Genomic DNA, 19,664 nt, shown 5'->3' on the forward strand with positions numbered 1-19,664 from the left:
CTGGCATTCACGAGGGTCCGCCCTCACCGTCCCAGCTAGCCTTTCGGGCTGCGAAGCTCCACCTCCGCAGCCTGTCGGGAGTTGTGGTCCCGCAGCGGTGCCCGAGGGCCCGGCCCGCGCGAATGCGCGCCCCGCCTCTCGGCCCGCGCCCCGCCCGGCCCGCGCGGCACCGTAACAGAGAAACCGGGAGGTGGGATGGGAAAACTTTATTAGGTTTGGCTTCCAGCTTCGGCCACGCGGGCCCCGCCCGCCCCGAGCTCGGGTCACGGGACGCCCCCGCCGCCCTCCTCGTCGTCCTCAACGTCGAGGCCCGGGATGCCGCGGATCTGGCGTTGCAGCGCCCCTCCCAGCAAGGGCACGGCGCCCTCCTCCTCCTCCTCTGGGGGCGGCGGCGGTGGCGGCGACACGGCGCCGGGGGCTGGCTCTGGGGGCACGGGAGGCTGCGCCGGCGCGCCCTCTGCACCCTCCGAGACCCCTGCCGCTTCGCCCTGTGCCCCCTCGTCCAGGGCACCGCCCTCAGCCTCCTCCTCGGGGCTGTCGGTGAAAGGGTTCTCGCCCTGTGGGGAGGGGCGCGGACACTGAAGTGAGGGAGCACAGGCAGGGACTGAGGTGGGGACAAGCCCAGGCCAGGACCAGCGCCTCACCTTCAGGTAGCGCTCCAGCTTCTTGCTGATGAGCTTGTTGTTGAGAATACTGCGGGCCACCATGAGCGAGGACTTCTTGGACTGCTCCATCATGAGCTGCGGGCAGGGCAGAAGGGGCTGGAGAGGCTGCTCTGAGTGCCCTACAAGTTCCCGCCCCGACCCTGCCAGTTTAGAGGGACGCCCCCCTGCCCCTCCACCCACGCTTCCACCCGGAGCGCAGCCCCACCAACGGAGGGCCACTCTACAAGCATGGAACCACAACCTATCTGATCTTTGCTCAAATTCCTTCTCCTTCCACACCACACTTACTGTAGGTAATTAAAAATACAGATCTATAGATCTCTATATATCTTTACGGCTGTATTACAGAAATCTGATTTGCTTACAAAAAAGCTATAAGCAGTGAACAAATTAAGAAACTAAGAGCCAAAGGTGCAACCCATAACAAGGTGCCAACTAGGCTAATAGGCAAGGAGCACTTTGGGACCAACGGGGAGGGTATAAAAGCAGGAACAGATATTTAATCAAACATGTCTTTTTAACCCACAGAATTCCAAGAATGAAGAATTATTCCCAGTCATGCAAGGTTGAAGAGACACTTCTATGCTGCTGGGAGGATCAACTGTTTCCATATTTTTTGGAAAGCAGTTTGACAGAATGTATGAAAAGTAAAAATCTGTTTCATTAATCCCTTCCCAGAACCTATCCTAAATTTAAGAATTGGAAACATACGTGCACACTGATTGTAGTGGTGAAAAATGGGAAAACACCTAAACGTTCCTCAGTGCAGAAAAGGTTAAATAAATTGTACATTCAAAAGAACGTCATGCAGCCCTTCAAATCGGGCTCATCTCTCCAATGGCAAAAGAAAGGTGTATAATATAGTACTGTCTGCAAAGCATGCCAGAGCCATTTTGTCTGGAAGGATTTCCGTCAGTATGCGGGGCCATTTCCTCATGGTGGGAGTACAGGCAAATCTCACTTTGATCATTATAAAAACCGTAAGCTAAAAGGAGGATATTTTTGGCGGGGTGGGAGAGCCCACTGAGTCCCGCCCACTCCATTTACATGTTTCAGAAAGCCTTCTCACTTGCTGCTTCTACTCTCTCCATCTTCATTTTTTTTTTCCTTAGCACGTTTTCTCTACTACTGGAGGAAAATATTAACAGACATCATACATGCTCATAACAAACTAAAGATACACAATTAGGATACTACTATAGACCGTTCCTCAGTGACTCTTTCTCACTTGCCAACACTTTATCCTCCTAGGTCTGGATGCCCAGATGACCACACCATAAATTCTCCCAACTGAGGCACATTTATATTGCTTCCACATTTTCTCCACAATAACCCAGCAACACCAGAATAAACCTGTACACTTCCATGCTGGTGCTTTTAATTCTAACCAGGTTTGGTTTCAAAGTGATAGTGCCCAATTAACTGCAAAACATTTCCAAGTCATGCTGCTTCCACCTGTGTTAAAACAGTGACCTGGTCCTCCTGCCTGCCCATCAGCACTGGATGTTGTCACTGTGGGGTATTTTTGCTGTGGATGAAAGACAGAAGAATCTGTGCTGCTGCTTCCCACGGCATTTCCCTGTCCACCGGCAACTGAGTGCTCTGGTAAGCACACTGGACCACCCGCCCAGAGTCTGTAGTTTTCTAACTATTTTCTCATCTTGGTTTTATTTTTCACATTTAAATTTTCTTTTTTTTTTTTTAGACAGTCTCGCTCTGTCACCCAAGCTGGAGTGCAGGGGCTCTCAGCTCACTGCAACCTCCGCCTCCTGGGTTTAGGCAATTCACATGCCTCAGCCTCCTGAGTAGGCACGCACCACCACACCCAGCTAATTTTTTGTTTTTTTAGTAGATACAGTGTTTTCCTATGTTGCCCAGGCTGGTCTTGAGCTCCTGAGCTCAGGACCTCCACCCATCTCAGCTTCCCAAAGTGTTAGGATTACAGGCATGAGCCACCACGCCTAGCCAAATTTTCTAGAATTTGATACAGATTGAGTATCCCTTATCCAAAGTGCTTATGACCAGAAGTCTTTCAGATTTTGGAATATTTGCATTATACTTACCAGGTGAGCATCCCTACTCCAAAAAACCCAAAATCTGAAATGCTTCAATGAGCATTTACTTTGTCATGTCTGTGCTGAAAAAGTCAGATTTTACTGGGCACAGTGGCTTGTGCCTGTAGTCTCAGCTACTCTCATGAGGCTGATGCAGGAGGATCGCTTGAGTTCAGGAGTTCAAGGCTATAGTGTGCAATGATTTCACTTGTGACCAGCCACTGCACTCCATCCTGCACAACATGGCAAGACTCAATCTCTTAAAAAAAAAAAAAAAAAAAAAGTTTTGGATTTCAGAGTGTTTCAGATTTTCAGATGAAGGATGAACTCAATCTATATGTGTTATGAGGTAGAGGGTCCAAAATTTTCTTTTCCAGAAATGTACAAAACAAACCATTATTTCCCTACCAAATTGGAATAGAGTTCTATAATCCCTTATCTATAAACTGGAAATCCAAAAGGCTCTAGAAAACAAGTTTTCCCCCAAAATTCCTTTGGTGGCTTTTATATGAACTGACATTACATTTTAATTTATTCCATTTATATATATGTCTTGTGAAGAATTATTCATGACTCATCTACAAGGCACTTTCCCCAGATCCTTTTGGAGAGGTTAGTGCTAATACCATATTGTCTTTCTTTTTATTTTAGAGATAGGGGTCTCACTCTGTTGCCCAGCCTGCACTGCCATTGTGTGATCATGGCTAACTGCAGCCTCAAACTCCTGGGCTCAAGTGATCTTCCCACTCTAGCCTCTTGAGTAGCTGGGACTATAGGTACTCACTCACCACCATGCCTGGCTAATTTTTTATTTTTTGTAGAGACGAGGTCTCACTATGGTCAGGAGCTCCAGGGCTCAAGCAATTCTCCCACCTCAGCCTCCCAACGTGCTGGGATTGCAGGTGTGAGCCACTGTGTCCAGCCTTGCATACTGGCTTTCTGAAGCCCAAAAATGAATTCTGAGGCATCTGGCCCTAAGGTTTCAGATAAGATATCTGTACTAACTTCAACAAATGACTAAGTCTGAAACATACTGGGATCTTTTGCTAGACTCTCTATTATGGTTCCACTGTTTCATTACTGTGTTAATATCACTTTTTTGGTTTTTTAATTGCAGAAGCTTTGTAGTTTTAATCTTTTTGAAATCAATCTCTCAACTATTGTTAGACTGAATTCTACAATGTAAAACTTTAAAATAATTTCATTTCATTCAGTCCTACTCCCCAACTGAGATTTTTGACTAGAATTGTGCTGTCTATATTAATTTGGAGAGAACTGGTTTTCGTTTTGTTTCACTATAAAATCGCCCATTTAAGAACACAGAACATTCCTCTATTCATTAAGGTCTTATTTCATATCCTTGGAGTATTTGTAGTTCTTAAAGATCTCAAGCCTTTCTTCTTCTTCTTTTTTCTTTGAGACAGAGTTTTGCTCTTGTTGCCCAGGCTGGAGTGCAATGGTGTAATCTTGGCTCACTGCGACCTCCACCTCCCCGGTTCAAGTGATTCTCCTGCCTCAGCCTCCTGAGTAGCTGGGATTATAGGCGCCCACCACCACGCCCAGCTAATTTTTTGTATTTTTAGTAGAGACAGGGTTTTACTACGTTGGCCAGGCTGGTCTCAAACTCCTGACCTCAGGCAATCCACCCATCTCAGCTTCCCAAAGTGCTGGAATTACAGGCGTGAGCCACCGTGCCTGGCCCTCAAGTCTTTCTTCTTAAATCTCTATTCTTAGCTATTTCATACATTGTGTGGTTATTTTAAGTAGTTTTTTTTTTTTCCCATTTAAATTTCTAACTGGTTAGTACTAGAATAGAGAAACACTATTACTTTTTGTATGCTATTTTGAATCCCATCCCCTTACCAAATTCTATAAATTCTAAGAACATTTTGGTGGGATCATTCAGCTTTTCTAAGAGCATAATCTCACTATTTGCACATGAAGAGAAAAGAGTTTGCATTATACCAATAATGTTGCTAGATTTCTTTTTCTTTTTGACACAGAGTCTCGCTCTGTCACCCAGGCTGGAGTGCAGTGGCGCGATCTCAGCTCACTGCAAGCTCTCCCTCCTGGGTTCACGCCATTCTCCTGCCTCAGCCTCCTGAGTAGCTGAGACTACAGGCGCCCACCACTACGCCTGGCTAATTTTTTGTATTTTTAGTAGAGACGGGGTTTCAGTGTGTTAGCCAGGATGGTCTCAATCTCCTGACCTCATGATCTGCCCGCCTCGGCCTCCCAAAGTGCTGGGATTACAGGCATGAGCCACCGCACACAGTAAGTGTTGCTAGATTTCTTATGGAACCATCTCTCCAAACAAACCTTACTTATAATGTGTCTTACATAGGGATCACTACTAGATTGATAATTACTAATATTTTACTTAGCACTTTATTTTTTTGAGTCAGACTCTTGCTCTGTTGCCCCGGCTGGAATGCAGTGGCATGCACAGCTCATTGCAGCCTCAACCTCCTGGGCTCAGGCAATCCTCCCATCTCAGCCTCCCAAGTAGCTGGGACCACATGCCCCAGTACCTGGCTAATTTTTTTATTTTTACTTTTATAGACCCAGGGTCTCACTATATTGCCCAGGCTGGTCTTGAACTCCTGGGCTCAAATGATCCTCCACCTCAGTCTCCCAAAGTGCTGGGATTACAGGTGTAAAGTCACTATATCCAGCCTACTTTCATATCTTTAATAATAGTAAACTAATCTACAGTTTCATTTTGGTATCATCTTTATCAGTGTTTTGGAATTAAGGTTTAAGAAGCTTCCTAAATATTAATTTGAGAGGACAGACTTCTAGCATAGCAGTCTGAGTTCCCTGGAACTACTACCTAGTGAAACTAATGAAAAGTATTAAAAAACAATGATTTAAAGTCTCTGAAAATGTTCCTAAGGACACACAGCAAGTGAGAAAGATTTAACGAGGAAAAGCTACTAAAACTCAGTAAGAAGAATGAAGAGTTGTGATGTCTGAAACACGACCTATTGCATTCCTGCCTCCCCCAGTTTAATGTGATGGAAACTCCACTCCAGACGGTACAGCCAAGAAGACAGATCTACCCGCATCTACCCGGCTCATCTCAGTTGAGGGGTATGATATCTTCCCAGGAGGAACAGAATGTCAGCATAGGTTTTTTTTTTTGTTTTTTTGTTTTTTTTGAGATGGAGTTGCACTCTTGGTTGCCCAAGCTGGAGTGCAATGGTGTGATCTCAGCTCACTGCAACCTCTACTTTCCAGGTTCAAGCAATTCTCCTGCCTCAGCCTTCCAAGTAGCTGGGATTACAAGTGCCTGCCACCAAGCCCAGCTAATTTTTGTATTTTTAGTAGAGATAGGGTTTCACAATGTTGTCCAGGCTGATCTTGAACTCCTGACCTCAGGTGATCTGCCCACCTTGGCCTCCCAAAGTGCTGGGATTACAGGCGTGAGCCACTATACCCAGCCGGATGTCAGTATCTCTCATCTCGCCCTCAGCTACCTATTGCTGAGATGAAGTTCTGGACAAGTATAGCTGAGAGGGAACGGTTCCTATCTTCTACCCAGCCACGCACACGAATGGAGGCTTGACCCTGGGCATGGCACACTAAGAATATGAGGGCTCACATACCCATGGTTTGTTCATAAAACGGAGGTTCTATGCCAGGAAAGGCAAACCAAGACCGGAGGCCTACAGCCCACTGTACCTCCTCCCATGTCTCTCCTAAAGTGGCAGAGTCACTCAGAGAGAGGTACTCCATTGTCTCCATCCACAGAACTTCAGCTCAGAGATTCTGCCCAGAGTAAGAACAGGGCCTTAAATCAGTAAACTCCCAATCTCAAAGGAACTGACTTCATTGGCAAGAGTGTTGGAAAGTGCAAGACTAGGGACTCTCTCAAAAACAAAGGAAACTAGGGAGAAAAAAAGTTAAAAGGACTTTTTTTTTCTGTCTGAGTATTTATTGGGGTTAAACACTGATAGCTTTGTTCTCCCCCCGCCCCAACTACACAGCCATAAAAAAGAAAGACTGCTAGATTTGATAGTGATATTAGCTAACCCATAGGCCAACTAGGTTACCAGAGAGGACCAGGACTAGTAAAATAGCTAAGAACAGACTCCCTGGGTTCAGAATAAATCTCAAAACAACAACCTCAAAAACCATCCCTGTTGGGCCTGGCGTAGTGGCTGACGCCAGTAATCCTAGCACTTTGGGAGGCTGAGGTGGGTGGCTCACAAGGTCAAGAGTTCGAGACCAGCCTGACCAACATGGTGAAACCCCGTCTCTACTAAGAATACAAAAATTAGCCAGGCGTGGTAGCACATGCCTATAATCCCAGCTGTTTGGGAGGCTAAGGCAGGAGAATTGCTTAAACCTGAGAGGTGGAGGTTGCAGTAAGCCAAGATCGCACTACTGCACTCCAGCCTGGGCAACAGAGCAAGACTCCATCTCAAAAAAAAAAAAGAATTAGTGAAAAATTATGAGACATCCAAAGGAAACTCTGACCCAGGCACAGATAAAAAAGCAGACAATAGAAACTTCCTATGAGAGTGACCAGATGTCAACTTCAACAAAGACTTCAAAGTAGCAATAATCAATATGTTTAAAGAAAACTCAAGTAGAAGGTATGATGACACTGTCTCATGAAACAATTCAAACACAGAGAGAGAAATTATAATAATAACATATTAAATCTTAGAGCTGAAAAGTACAATAACAGACACCAAAAATCCATTTGAAGGACTCAACAGTTCTGAATTTAAGGATTAGTGAACTTCGGCCGGGTGCGGTGGCTCCCACCTGTAATCCCAGCACTTTGGGAGGCTGAGGTGGGCGAGGTCAGGTGATCAAGACCATCCTGGCTAACACGGTGAAACCCTGTCTCTACTAAAAATAAAAAAATTAGCCGGGTGTGGTGGCGGGTGCCTGTAGTCCCAGCTACTTGGGAGGCTGAGGCAGGAAAATGGCGTGAACCCAGGAGGCAGAGCTTGCAGTGAGTGAGCCGAGATCGTGCCACTGCACTCCAGCCTGGGCAACAGAGCTAGACTCCGTCTCAAAAAAAATTTTTTTTAATTAAAAAAAAAAAAAAAAAAAAAGAATTAGTGAACTTGGCCGAGCGTGGTGGTTCACACCTGTAATCCCAGCACTTTGGGAGGCCGAGGCGGGTGGATCAAAAAGAAAAAGAATTAGTGAACTTATGGATTGAAAGAGATTATACAATCTGCAGAACAGAGAGAAAAAGGTGAGGAAAAATGAACAGTCTCAGACAACCATGGCACACTATTAAGTGATCCAACATACGGGTAATGAGCATCAGAAGAGGAAAAAGAGAAAGGAGTAGGAAAACAAAATACTTGAAGAAACAATGGCTGAAAGCTTTGGAAGGCTGATGAAAACTGTAATCTATACATCAAAGCAGCTTAGGCCAGGGGTGCTGGCTCACGCCTGTAATCCCAGCACTTTGGGAGGCTGAGGTGGGCAGATCACAAGGTCAGGAGATTGACACCATCCTGGCCAAGATGGTGAAACCCCATCTGTACTAAAATACAAAAAATTAGCCGGGCATGGTGGTGTGCGCCTGTAATCCCAGCTACTTAGGAGGCAGAGGCAGGGGAATCACTTGAACCTGGGAGGCGGAGGTTGCAGTGAGCCGAGATTGTACCATTGCACTCCAGCCTGGCGACAGAGGAAGACTCCATCTCAAAAAAAAGAAAAAAAAAAAGAAAAAAAAAAGCAGTCCAACAAACTCCAAGTAGAATAAACAGAGAGATGCACAAAGACATAATAAAGGTGCCAAGAGTCAAAGACAAGGGAAAAATCTTTTTTTTTTTTTTTTTTTTTTTTTTTGAGGCAGAGTCTCGCTCTGTCGCCCAGGCTGGAGTGCAGTGGCCGGATCTCAGCTCACTGCAAGCTCCGCCTCCCGGGTTCGGGCCATTCTCCTGTCTCAGCCTCCTGAGTAGCTGGGACTACAGGCGCCCGCCACCTCGCCCGGCTAGTTTTTTGTATTTTTTTAGTAGAGACGGGGTTTCACCGTGTTAGCCAGGATGGTCTCGATCTCCTGACCTAGTGATCCGCCCGTCTCGGCCTCCCAAAGTGCTGGGATTACAGGCTTGAGCCACCGCGCCCGGCCGGGAAAAATCTTGAAAGCAGCAAGACAAATCATCATGAGGAAACCCCAATATTAGGTTAAAAGCTGACTTCTCAGCGGGGTGTGGTGACTCATGCCTGTAGTGGTGAGACCCTGTCTCTATTTTTTTTTTCAAATAAAAAAAAGGAACTTTCTAGACAGACACAAATTACTAAAAATGACTATTAAAAAAACCCCAGTCCGGGCACGGTGGCTCACGCCTGTAATCCCAGCACTCCAACACTTTGGGAGGCCGAGGCAGGCGGATCACAAGATCAGGAGATCGAGACCACGGTGAAACCGTCTCTACTAAAAATACAAAAAGTTAGCCGGGCACGGTGGCGGGCGCCTGTAGTCCCAGCTACTCCAGAGGCTGAGGCAGGAGAATGGCGTGAACCCAGGAGGCGGAGCTTGCAGTGAGCCAAGATGGAGCCACTGCACTCCAGCCTGGGGGAGAGAACAAGACTCCGTCTCAAAAAAAAAAAAAAAAAACCCCAGAATATCCGAATATACCCTATAACAAGTGGAACCTGAATTATTAATAATATAAAAAAGCTATATTAATAATATAAAAAAACTAAATAATAATATTAAAAATATATAAAAAAACAGGCTGGGCACAGTGGCTCACGCCTATAATCCCAGCACTTTGGGAGGCCAAGGCAGGCAGATCGCTTGAGTCCAGGAATTTGATACCAGCCTGGGTAACATGACAAAATCACATCTCTACAAAAAACTACCAAAACTAGCCGGGCATGATGATGCACATGCCTTTAGTCCTAGCTACTTGGGATGCTGAGGTGAGAGGGTTGCCTGAGCCTGAGAGGTGGAGGTTGCAGTGAGCCTAGATCACACCACTGCACTCCAGCCTAGGCGACAGAGTGAGACCCTGTCTCAAAAAAAAAAAAAAAAAAAGGTAGTTAAAGAAAAGCCAGGCCTAGATGGCTTCACAGGCAAATTCTCCCAAGCACTTGAAGAATTAATACTAGTATACTAGTTCTTCACAAACTCTTCCAAGAAACCAAAACAGGAAGAAAAATGACAACTAACTGTATGAGGCCAGTATTAATTAACCTGATACCCAAACCATGTCACTAAAACACTACAGACTATTATCTTTCATGAATATAGATGCAAAAATTCTCAACAAAATGCCAGCAAAACCAATCTAATATATAAACATAATTACACACTATGACCAAGCAGGATATATCCCAGAGATGCAAGGAAGTTTTATATCCAAATAAAAGAATGTAACATACTGTAACAACAGAATCAGAGACAAAAGTCACATGATCACCTCAACAGAGGCAGAAAAAGCATCTGACAAAGTCCAATACCATTTTAAGATAAAACATTTAATAAAACAGGACTAGAATGGAACTTCCTCAACTCAGTCAAGGGCACCTATAAAAACCCACAGCTGACATCACACTTAATGGTAAAGACTAGTGCTTTCCCTGTAAGATCAGAAAGAAGACGAGGACATCCATTCTCACCACTTCTTTTCAATACTGTATTGGAGGTTCTAACCAGGGCAATTAGATAAGAAAAAGAAATAAAATGAATCTAGATTGGAAAGGACAAGTAAAATGAACTCTATTTGCAGATGACTGATGTTGTACAAAGAAACCCCTAAGAAATCCACTAAAAACTAGGTTGGGCACGGTGGCTCACACCTGTAATCCCAGCACTTTGGGAGGCCGAGGCGGGCGGATTACCAGCAGGAGATTGAGACCATCCTAGCTAACATGGTGAAACCCGGTCTCTACTAAAAATACAAAACAACTAGCCGGGCGAGGTGGCGGGCGCCTGTAGACCCAGCTACTCGGGAGGCTGAGGCAGGAGAATGGCATGGACCCAGGAGGCGCAGCTTGCAGTGAGCCGAGATCGCGCACTCCAGCCTGGGCAACAGAACGAGACTCTGTCTCAAAAAAACAAAAACAAACAAACAAACAAAAAAAGAAATCCACTAAAAACTATTAGAACTAATATTATTTTATGTTTTTATTTTTATTTATTTATTTTTTGAGACGGAGTCTCGCTCTGTCGCCCAGGCTGGAGTGCAGTGGTGCAATCTCAGCTCACAGGAAGCTCCGCCTCTCGGGTTCACGCCATTCTCCTGCCTCAGCCTCCCAAGTAGCTGGGACTACAGGCGCCGCCACCACGCCAGCTAATTTTTTGTATTTTTAGTAGAGACGGGGTTTCACTGTGTTAGCCAAGATGGTCTGGATCTCCTGACCTCAAGATCCACCTGCCTCGGCCTCCCACAGTGCTGGGATTACAGGCACGAGCCACCGCGCCCAGCCCTAGGATCAATTTTGAGCTTATATTTTGCTATCACCTGCCCTGTATTTTCCAACTTTTTTTTTGAGACAGAGTCTCGCTCTGTCTCCCAGGCTGAAGCGCAGTGGCGCAATCTCGGCTTACTGCAAGCTCTGTCTCCTGGGTTCACACCATTCTCCCACCTCAGCATCCCGAGTAGCTGGGACTACAGGCGCCCGCCACCACACCCGGCTAACTTTTTTGTATTTTTAGTAGAGACGGGGTTTCACTGTGTTAGCCAGGATGGTCGCGATCTCCTGACCTCGAGATCTGCCCGCCTCGGCCTCCCAAAGCCCTGGGATTACAGGTAGAAGCTACTGCGTCCAGCGTTTTTTGTTTTTTTTTTTTTTTGTGATGAGTCTCGCTCTGTCACCAGGCTAGAGTGCACTGGCACAATCTTGGCTCACTGCAACCTCTGCCTCCTGGGTTCAAGTGATTCTTCTGCGTCAGCCTCCTGAGTAGCTAGGATTACAGTTGCCCGCCATCACGCCCAGCTAATTTTTGTATTTTTAGTACAGATGGGGTTTCACCATGTTGGCTAGGAAGGTCTCCATCTCTTGACCTCGTCATCTGTCCACCTTGGCCTCCCAAAGTGCTGGGATTACACGCGTGAGCCACCACGCCCAGCCGGATTTTCCAACTTTTATTAATGACATGTAGTTTCCAGACTCTGTAGTCTTCTAACCCCTACGAGTTCCTAGCACAAGAATCTGTTTTTGGCAAGTTCCCTAAAGCTTCTGTTGCCAAAGCCAATTCACACTTTCCTTTTCTTCCCAGAACTCTTGGTGGCATTTCCCAATCCTGAGTCTCTGCAACCACCCAAGCCAGAGAGACCCCTGACACTGTCCACCATTCAGAATCATCCTATCGAAAAAGACCAGAGGGGCATTGTGATGAGCATGGGAAAAGGTGGAGAAATGCTGCTTCCCATGCTCACGCTGGATGCTAACATCTGTTCATAAACCCCACCACCCTCCTCCAGGGTGAAGACAGCCAAGCACCTCTTTGGCCCAGACCTGGTCCTGGGCCTCTTTGCTGTCCGCCGATACACAGCCCCTTCACCCCCACCTCCAACCCAGCACGTCATCCATTCAATCAAAATAGACCTACTTTGGCCTCTGTGCTAGGCACTGGAGCTATGCTGGAAAATAAGACAGAATTTGCTCATTCTCTTGCCTTATGTTCTCCATGCCCCACAACACACTTCCCCACAGCTCCCTGCTCCCTGACAATCTCAGCAGCACCACTGTCCTCCCAGTCCCCCAAGTCAGAAACCAGAGTTACCCCAGGCTCCTGCTCACTCCCACATGCCAGCCTCCGGCTCCCTTCCTTCAACTGCTCTTCTCCCCTTCACTCCCAAGGTGGGGTCCCCTCTCGTCTGGAGACTGCAGCAGCTCCTCCTTGGCCCCCACCGCCCCACCTAGGTGCAGGCCTGAAGTCTCTAGTTCAACAGCAACTCTAATCCTGTTAATCCCGTACTTAAAACTTGACTGCCTACAGGAACAAGCCCAGGCCTCTCAGCACAGGTCTCCTGAGCCTTGAGCCCAACCCCCTCCTCCTCCAGCAACACTTGCACTGCATCATCTCCATCTGGTTTCTGAACCTCATCTGGCGTTGGCCTTATGAACATAGAGGCCCCCATATCCCACAGAATACGTCACCTTCTCCCAGGCAGAGTCCCCGTCTCCCACCCTCTCTCTGTAGCCGTGCTGCCTGCACTGGGCTGGAAACGTCATTCACTTCCTCCTGCCTCCACTGCAGTCCCTCACGGGTAGACAGAGGTTCTAACTGCACAACCTCCCCAGAGGCCTCAATCTACCCACAGGACAGAGGGAGAGCACTGTGGCCACTCACCCTGCGGTTCCGGTTGTGATCCATGGTCTTCAGGTGCTTCTGGATGATCCCAAACTGCATGGGAATGAAGAGGTCGCAGGCTGCACAATGGGCTGCCTCTACCTTCTTCACAAAATGCTCCATGGCAATTTCTGTAGTGGGGAGGAGGGAGTCACCACTGGGCCCAGGTGCCTAAGATAGACCCAGGTGTTTGAGGAAAAAAACCACACCAGCTCCTCCTCAACTTGCCCTGCCACTTCCACCTGGGCCTGAGCCGAGACTGTTCTCCTGACCTTCCCTGGGAGAACAGAAGGGTGTCCTGACCCTGCACTGAGAATCAGGAGGGCAGGCTGAGGCCTCGCCTGGTGGGAGCGGGCTGGAAATCTCCTCACCCTGGGTCAGATCCTGGTCTCTGTAGATTTGCTGGATGAGGCCATCAAGGTCCTCTACAGTTTTTCGGAGCTCCTCTGTCTTCTTGGTCTTGTTGGTGACGTACTCCTGCAAGGAATATGAAAGTTCGTGTGGGCCGCTTTATGTTCTCAGGGGTCCAAGAAACTAACAGCGGCTGTGTTACTCCAAGGCTCACCTGCAGAAAGTCAGCCGTCTGCTTAGGGAGCTTGGTGCCTACGTACTTGAAGTGTTCCTTGTGGAACTTGCTGTCAAGATGGCTGGCCATCTCATCCTCATAGAAGGTCCGGTATTTGCAGAGAGAACACACAAACTGGATCCTGCCACAGGAAGGAAACGAGGGGCTGAGGCTGCAAGTGTCCCAGGGGATAGTGCTGCCGCCTCACCCAACCCAGACACAAGCCCTGAAACAGGCCTTGCTCATGGGCCTCTGAAGTACGGTCCCAGCAGAGGGACAGGCTGGGACCAGTGGGGTCGGGAGTAGAAAGGGCCAGAAAGTCTGCAGGCTGCAGTTACTGCAACGTAGGGGACAGGGGAGGAGCTCTTCCTTCCCACAGGCAGGAGGCTGAAGCCTGAGACAGCAGCTGCTGCAACAGGCAACGAGTCGCTGGAAAGTTGCTGGAGGGCCTCGCTACCAAGGCTGGGCAGGAGCGTGTGCACTTGGCCCAGGTGGGGACCGGAAGGAAGGATGCCCTGGCGTGAGCCAGGTGGCCCTGAGGTGCAGAGTGGAGCACGCAGTCCCGAGGCAGGGCCCGAAAAGGTGCTGCATCTTCCTTCTGGGATCTGGGGGACTCAAAGGCCCAGCCCATCCTCTGCTCAGAATGCTTGGGGGTGGTGTCGGGAGGGATGGGAGGCAGCAGGCCTGGGCACCTGCTGCCTCATCTTCCTCTTCCAAGAAGAGACCAGTCTGAGCTGGAAGGAGGGCGCCCGCCCGGCCTGCCAGAGGGCAGCCTGGAGTCACCTGGGCGAGGTGCTCTGTCTGGGCCTGGTGTCCACAGTAGAAGCCCGGGGTCTGGGGCCTGGGCCGGAGCAGGCCGCCGTGGCAAGGGGCGGAGGAGGCCAGCCGCCACCGAGACCTCGGGGCGGGTCCCTACCTCTGCCGGACGTCCTTATCTGGGCCACGGGGTCAGCTTTGTCTGGAGAGCCCAGGGGCCGGGCGCCGGCGAGGCTGAGGAAGGTCCAGCAAGAGCAAGAGTCTGAGGCGGAGGAGGCAAGCGCCAGTGCGGGAGCCCTGAGGGCAGACAGACCCGACCAAGGGGCGTGAAGGGCTCAGCCGCAGACAGGCCCGGCCTGACAGGGCCGGCGGGCAGGGCAGAGGGCAGGCCCGAGGCTGCCACAGCCCACAGGTGCTGCCATCTCTCCTGGGCACGGCGGTGGCCTCTTGGCAGCTAGCTGGGGCGGCACAGGCGCCTTGGACCTTGAGTCTCTGATGAGCTGGCCCCCTCCCTCAGGGGCATCAGGCCCCCAGTGCACCTTGGGGTTCGTGCGCCGAGTGACCTAGCGCCGGAGCTTCTGAGCAACGGTGCCGAGCGGTGTCAGGTCTCGGCCCACAGACGCCAGCGGTCGCCAGGCGGCCGCAGAGGGGCAAGGGATGAGTCAGGCCTTGGGAGCTGGGCCTGGCGGGAAGCAGGGTCCATGCACGGCCGAGCAGGTGGCGGCTCCCAGGGGAGGCCAGAGGGCGGCGAGCTGGCAGAGCTATGGCCCTGCTCTCCTGGCGGCAGCCCCACATCGAGGCAGAGGCAGAGGGGTGGAGGGAAGCCGGTTACCTTTCCACCATGCGGTCTCGCTGCCGCTTTTTCTGCTTGTCCTGACTCTTCTTGCCTGCCTGTAACTTGCGCTTGGTCTGGCCATTCTCATCCTGAGTGGTCAGGGCCCCTGTGGGAGCAGACGGGCACTGTCACCAATTTGGCTCTGCCAGGACAGGGCAGGCCCTGTGGCCTCTGGTTGAATCACCCGCTGTTCACTCCAGCGGATCCATCGAGAATAGCTGTCCAAGCAAGGCCTCTGGCCATGAGCAGGGCTGGGTATCCTGGGCTGTGCAGGGAGTGGGTTTGGTCTAGGCCCCAAGGAGTGGCGGCCAGGTGCTGACCCGTCCACTCTCCAGGATACCCATGCTCTTTGTGCAGTGGGCCAGGAGGAGGCTGGAAAGCAAAGAGGGGGTATCTTGGTGGGGACACTGGCATATGTTCATAGGTGGTGGGATGCAGGGAGGCTGCTCACATGGCCCTGCCCACCCCCAACCGGGCACCGCGGCAACAGTGGGCTGACGCTGGATTTGCTGTTAGGTACCTGCTGGCGCTCATCACTCAGGTGGGGGGACACGGAATCCCAAACAGGGGCTGGAGAGGCGCTAAGGGAGAGGACACGCACACCAGAGCCGTAAAAACTGCACCGAGGGTCCCAGATCGGACACCAGCCACTGAGGACTCGGAACTGCGCGTTACTGAGGGACCGAGGGCAGGGGGTGTGCCTGGGGTTCCCCACACTTTTACTCGCTGCCCCCATCTGAAGGCAAAACCAATGTGCTAGGCAGGGGTCACCACCATCCACAGCCTCCGCCTGGGAAGGAGGAGGAAAAGTGGGAAGGGGGTCGAGGTGGCAAAAGAAAGCCCCCTGCCAGCGTACACCCGGGCCCACAAGGGAGGTCCCCAACTGGCTGCATGTCTTCCACAACCCTGCCCTCAGCTGGGTCCCTCCCACTGTGAGCCCCTGGAAGAGCCGCCCTAGCACCAGGCACCCCAGGAAAACTCACCCTTCTCTGAATCCTCTTTGCCTTCTTCTCTCCCATCCTCTTTTCCCTCCTCGTCCTCTCCGTCCTAACAATTTCAAATTCCAACTTTAAAACAGGTGTTTTTTTTTTTTTAAAGCAACCAAGTTTATTAGAGCAACGGTATATAGTAAAACAGCTGCTTGCTTCATAGACAGAGCAGGGCTATCCCATAAGCAGGGTGGCCCAGAGTAGCCCAGTTATTTACAATGGCTTTAAATGACAAGGCCCGGCTACGTGCCAGAAACCTCACATCCTCTCACTACCTGGTGCACAGGGGGCTGGTCCCATTTTCCAACAAAGAAACTGTGCCTCCAGCTAGGCAGCCTGTGCTTTCTGCCAGACCACATTGCCTCCCCATGCTGGTCACCATGCACACAGAGCTGACACAGCACTGCCTCTGGCCCCCAGGGACAGCACCACTCTTCAGGCCAGCTTGCCCCTCCTGCAGACAGAAAATGCTCAGCCAGAGCCACTTACCACTCTGGAGCCCTTCTCTACAGCCTCGGTGCCTTCAAGGCCCTCTGTGGCTTCCCCCTCGGTGCCCTCATCTGAAAGAGAAAAGAAGGTAAAGCTCAGCCCAGGAGCCCCCGGAGGCAGAGGGTAGCCACCCAGTACCACCCAGCTAGCTCACCATTGTCTGAGTCACTGTTGTCCGAGCAGTCTGTGCGGGTGGCTTTGCTATCCGGCTCATCAGGACTGCCGCCCTGTTTTCTCTTCTTCTTCTTGGTCTGGGTCATAAGCGGGGGAAGCTGTGTCAGGGTGCGTGGCTCCCGGCCTTTAGCTCTGCCCCAGTGGGAACTAAGCTTCCCAGAGGGGAAGGCCACCTCCACTCACCCGGAAGTCGGCTGTGGTCCAAGTCTTCCAGGTCCGCCTCATCTGCTTCATGCCATTGCCAAACCCGAAGCCAAAGCGGGAGCCGCCTGGGAAGGCGCCCCCGCCTCGCATGCCCTGGAACATGCCATACTCGGGGATGATGTTCTGGGAGAAGAGGGAGGGCAGCCGAGAGGCACCAGACATGCACTGGCCCCGGGCCCCCATGGGGTCTTCCCACATGCGCCCATAGCCTGAGGCCATCGGCCGGCCGCTCCGGGCATCCCGGGCCCAGCCCTGCGCCCTGGGACCGAAGGTGTCGTTGCCACGCATGCGGAACTGGTCGCGGTAAGCATCGTATTGGCCCTCATAGGCCATTTCCATCTCAGGGTCAAGCTCGCTGTAGTCATAGCCTGACCGGTACAGGTCGCGCTCACTCAGGACGGCCCTTGAGTCACAGGACTCATAGGAGTCATACCTGCAGAGGCATGGAGTGAGTATCAGGTGGAGTCCCTCAGGATCCCTCACCTCCAGGCGACTGCTCCTGCCCTCCCCACAATCTCCCAGTCCAGCACCCACCCTGCCCTGGTGGGGAGGCTCAATGTTCAGAAATGACAATTAAAAAGTTCCAGCCTTTCAGCTGATGTAGGGGCACCACTGCCCCAAACTTGAATGTAGCCACACACTGGCTTGGGGACCCTAAGGAGGACCGACAACTGGGGTGGAGGCTCTAGTCCAGTGAGTCTCAACGAGGGGCAGAGCTGCTCCACAGCCCTTCGGGAACATGTGCACCATCTGTGGGAGTCGCAACGCCCAAGGCTGCTCCTCATGGGGCAAGGCTGAGCACCCCAACACCCTGCAGGCTGCAGGCAGGTCCAGCACAACGAATGTGCAGCCAGTGAGGCTGATGACACCCATGGGAAACACCGTTCTTGTCCCTCATGGCTGGGGAACCTTCGAACTCTGCAAAGTCCCTCATTACCAAAACAACTGAGACAAAAGGGGGAGTATTTCCCAGGAAAGACACTGAGAGCTTGCCCAGGGACAAGAAAAAGCTGTATTACATGATCTGGAGCCTAGAGCCAGACACCAAACTCTACATACCCTATATTGCAACTGGGAAGGCAGGCCAGACCTCCTCCCAGGACACAGAGGGCGCCGCAGAGAGCTCTTTTAACCATGACTGCAGCCCGAAGCCTACGCCCCCACAGGCCTGGACCCCACACACCTCACAGGCACAAGGGCTCCCCTTGCACACTCTTCCCTAAACCTGGGCCACCAACAGGCACTGGCAGCTCTAAGAGCAGCAGCTGGTGCTGCCACTGCTCTGCTTACCCCCATCCCAGGCTCCAGGCTGTGGTAAGAAGGTGCACAGCAGCAATGCAAGCCCAAGCCTCACGTGCCAAGCCCTCAGCTCTGAGTGCTGCAGCTGCTGGGCCAGGAGTTACAGAGCCCATGGCATCAAGTCCCCTTGTGCCTGTCCCACACCCTGCCACCACAGCCCTGGGGCCTCACTTGGCCCTACCAGTGCTCAGCCAGGTGACTCCTTACTCTTGGCTCTCACTCATCTGTTAGCTGGAACTCCACTCTATCCTGTGCTAAAGATACACCCGCCCTCCTCACCGAAGCCTCGCACTGGGCACAAGCACTCCTGGGCCAAGTCCAGTTCAGTTAATGACAAACGCCCACAGCATGATGCTCTGGAGTAGGGCAGATCTGGTAGGCAAGGCCCAGCCCCACCACGTACTTGCTGCGTGCCTTCGGGGTATGACCTGCCTGCACTTCTGTATCCCCACCTGCAAAATGAGGACAGCAGCAGTTCCTCACAAGAGTGCTTCCAACAGGTACACGTTTGTAAGGCACAGGAGAGTAACCAGGAAATGCCCACACCTGCCCCGACCCTTACGTGGGGGTGGCCCAGCTCACAGTGTTCAGCCCCAAACGCTCGTCCCACCCTTCACACCAAACTCCATCTGTCCTGCCCTGACACCACGCAGGACGCAAAGTCTTGAGAGAATTCCTTCCAAATGGCTGTCCTTGGAGGGAGGGGCAACCGAACACTCTGTTTTTGAGGGCACAGCGAAGGCAGCCCAATCTGGGCTTGTTCCTCCCACTCCAAGCTGGGGAAAGGCTGACCACTAGGTAGTGCGGCAGGGGTTGAGGGTGGGTGAGAGGAGACACAAGTCAGAGACGGGAAGTGCGACGGACCCCGCTGGGAGCCACAGCAGCACCAAGCAGCGGGGAGGAAGCAGACACAGAGGCGCACTCAGAAAGGAAGACGCAGTGGGCAGCAGGCAGGAGCCACCCCTGCAGAGCCTCAGCCCCTAGACAGGTGTCCACTCACCTTTCTCCACCTGAGCCGTACACGCCTCCTTGCATCATGTCTGTCTCCAAATGCGGCACCATATCTAAGCGCTGGTTAATTCTGGATAAAACGGAATCGGCACTGGCGCTACCCGAGGCACTAGTGTTTGCATTTGTGTCAGAGCTAGGCATTTCCCAAGAGTGTGAAGTGGCCATACCATACCCATAGTTGGTGGTGTTATCCTGGCCATAGCCATAGCCATAGCCATAGCCCTCGTAGCCTGCAGTGAGGGAGACAGAGACAGACAGATGGTGGGGGCAGGCAGGCAGAGACAGAGACAAACACAGATACAAGGGTATCTTCTGTCACAGAGAGAGAAGACCCTAGCCAC

At 51.2% G+C, this 19,664-nt stretch overlaps 1 protein-coding gene across 2 annotated transcripts in view; it reads right to left on the reverse strand.

Annotated features, from left to right (window-relative positions):
* Positions 1-190: 190 nt before the first annotated feature.
* The window catches only part of LOC105495506 (A-kinase anchoring protein 8 like), a 34,877-nt gene continuing 15,403 nt past the window's right edge, over positions 191-19,664 (reverse strand). The window contains exons 4-15 of one of the 2 annotated variants that reach the window (XM_011765195.2): positions 19,496-19,553; positions 19,313-19,393; positions 16,993-17,446; positions 16,790-16,886; positions 16,636-16,706; positions 16,141-16,204; positions 15,155-15,263; positions 13,567-13,708; positions 13,373-13,478; positions 13,002-13,132; positions 645-740; positions 191-557 (exon numbers count right to left, since the gene is read on the reverse strand). In XM_011765195.2, coding sequence (XP_011763497.1) covers positions 264-557; positions 645-740; positions 13,002-13,132; positions 13,373-13,478; positions 13,567-13,708; positions 15,155-15,263; positions 16,141-16,204; positions 16,636-16,706; positions 16,790-16,886; positions 16,993-17,446; positions 19,313-19,393; positions 19,496-19,553 — 1,703 coding nt within the window. In that variant the 3' untranslated portion in view covers positions 191-263. Of the gene's footprint in view, positions 558-644; positions 741-13,001; positions 13,133-13,372; positions 13,479-13,566; positions 13,709-15,154; positions 15,264-16,140; positions 16,205-16,635; positions 16,707-16,789; positions 16,887-16,992; positions 17,447-19,312; positions 19,554-19,664 lie in introns of both variants that reach the window. The other variant, XM_011765268.3, reaches the window with a different exon arrangement.

The sequence above is a fragment of the Macaca nemestrina genome, chromosome 20 (genome assembly GCF_043159975.1).
Source record: "Macaca nemestrina isolate mMacNem1 chromosome 20, mMacNem.hap1, whole genome shotgun sequence".
In the NCBI taxonomy this organism is placed as follows: Eukaryota; Metazoa; Chordata; class Mammalia; order Primates; family Cercopithecidae; genus Macaca; species Macaca nemestrina.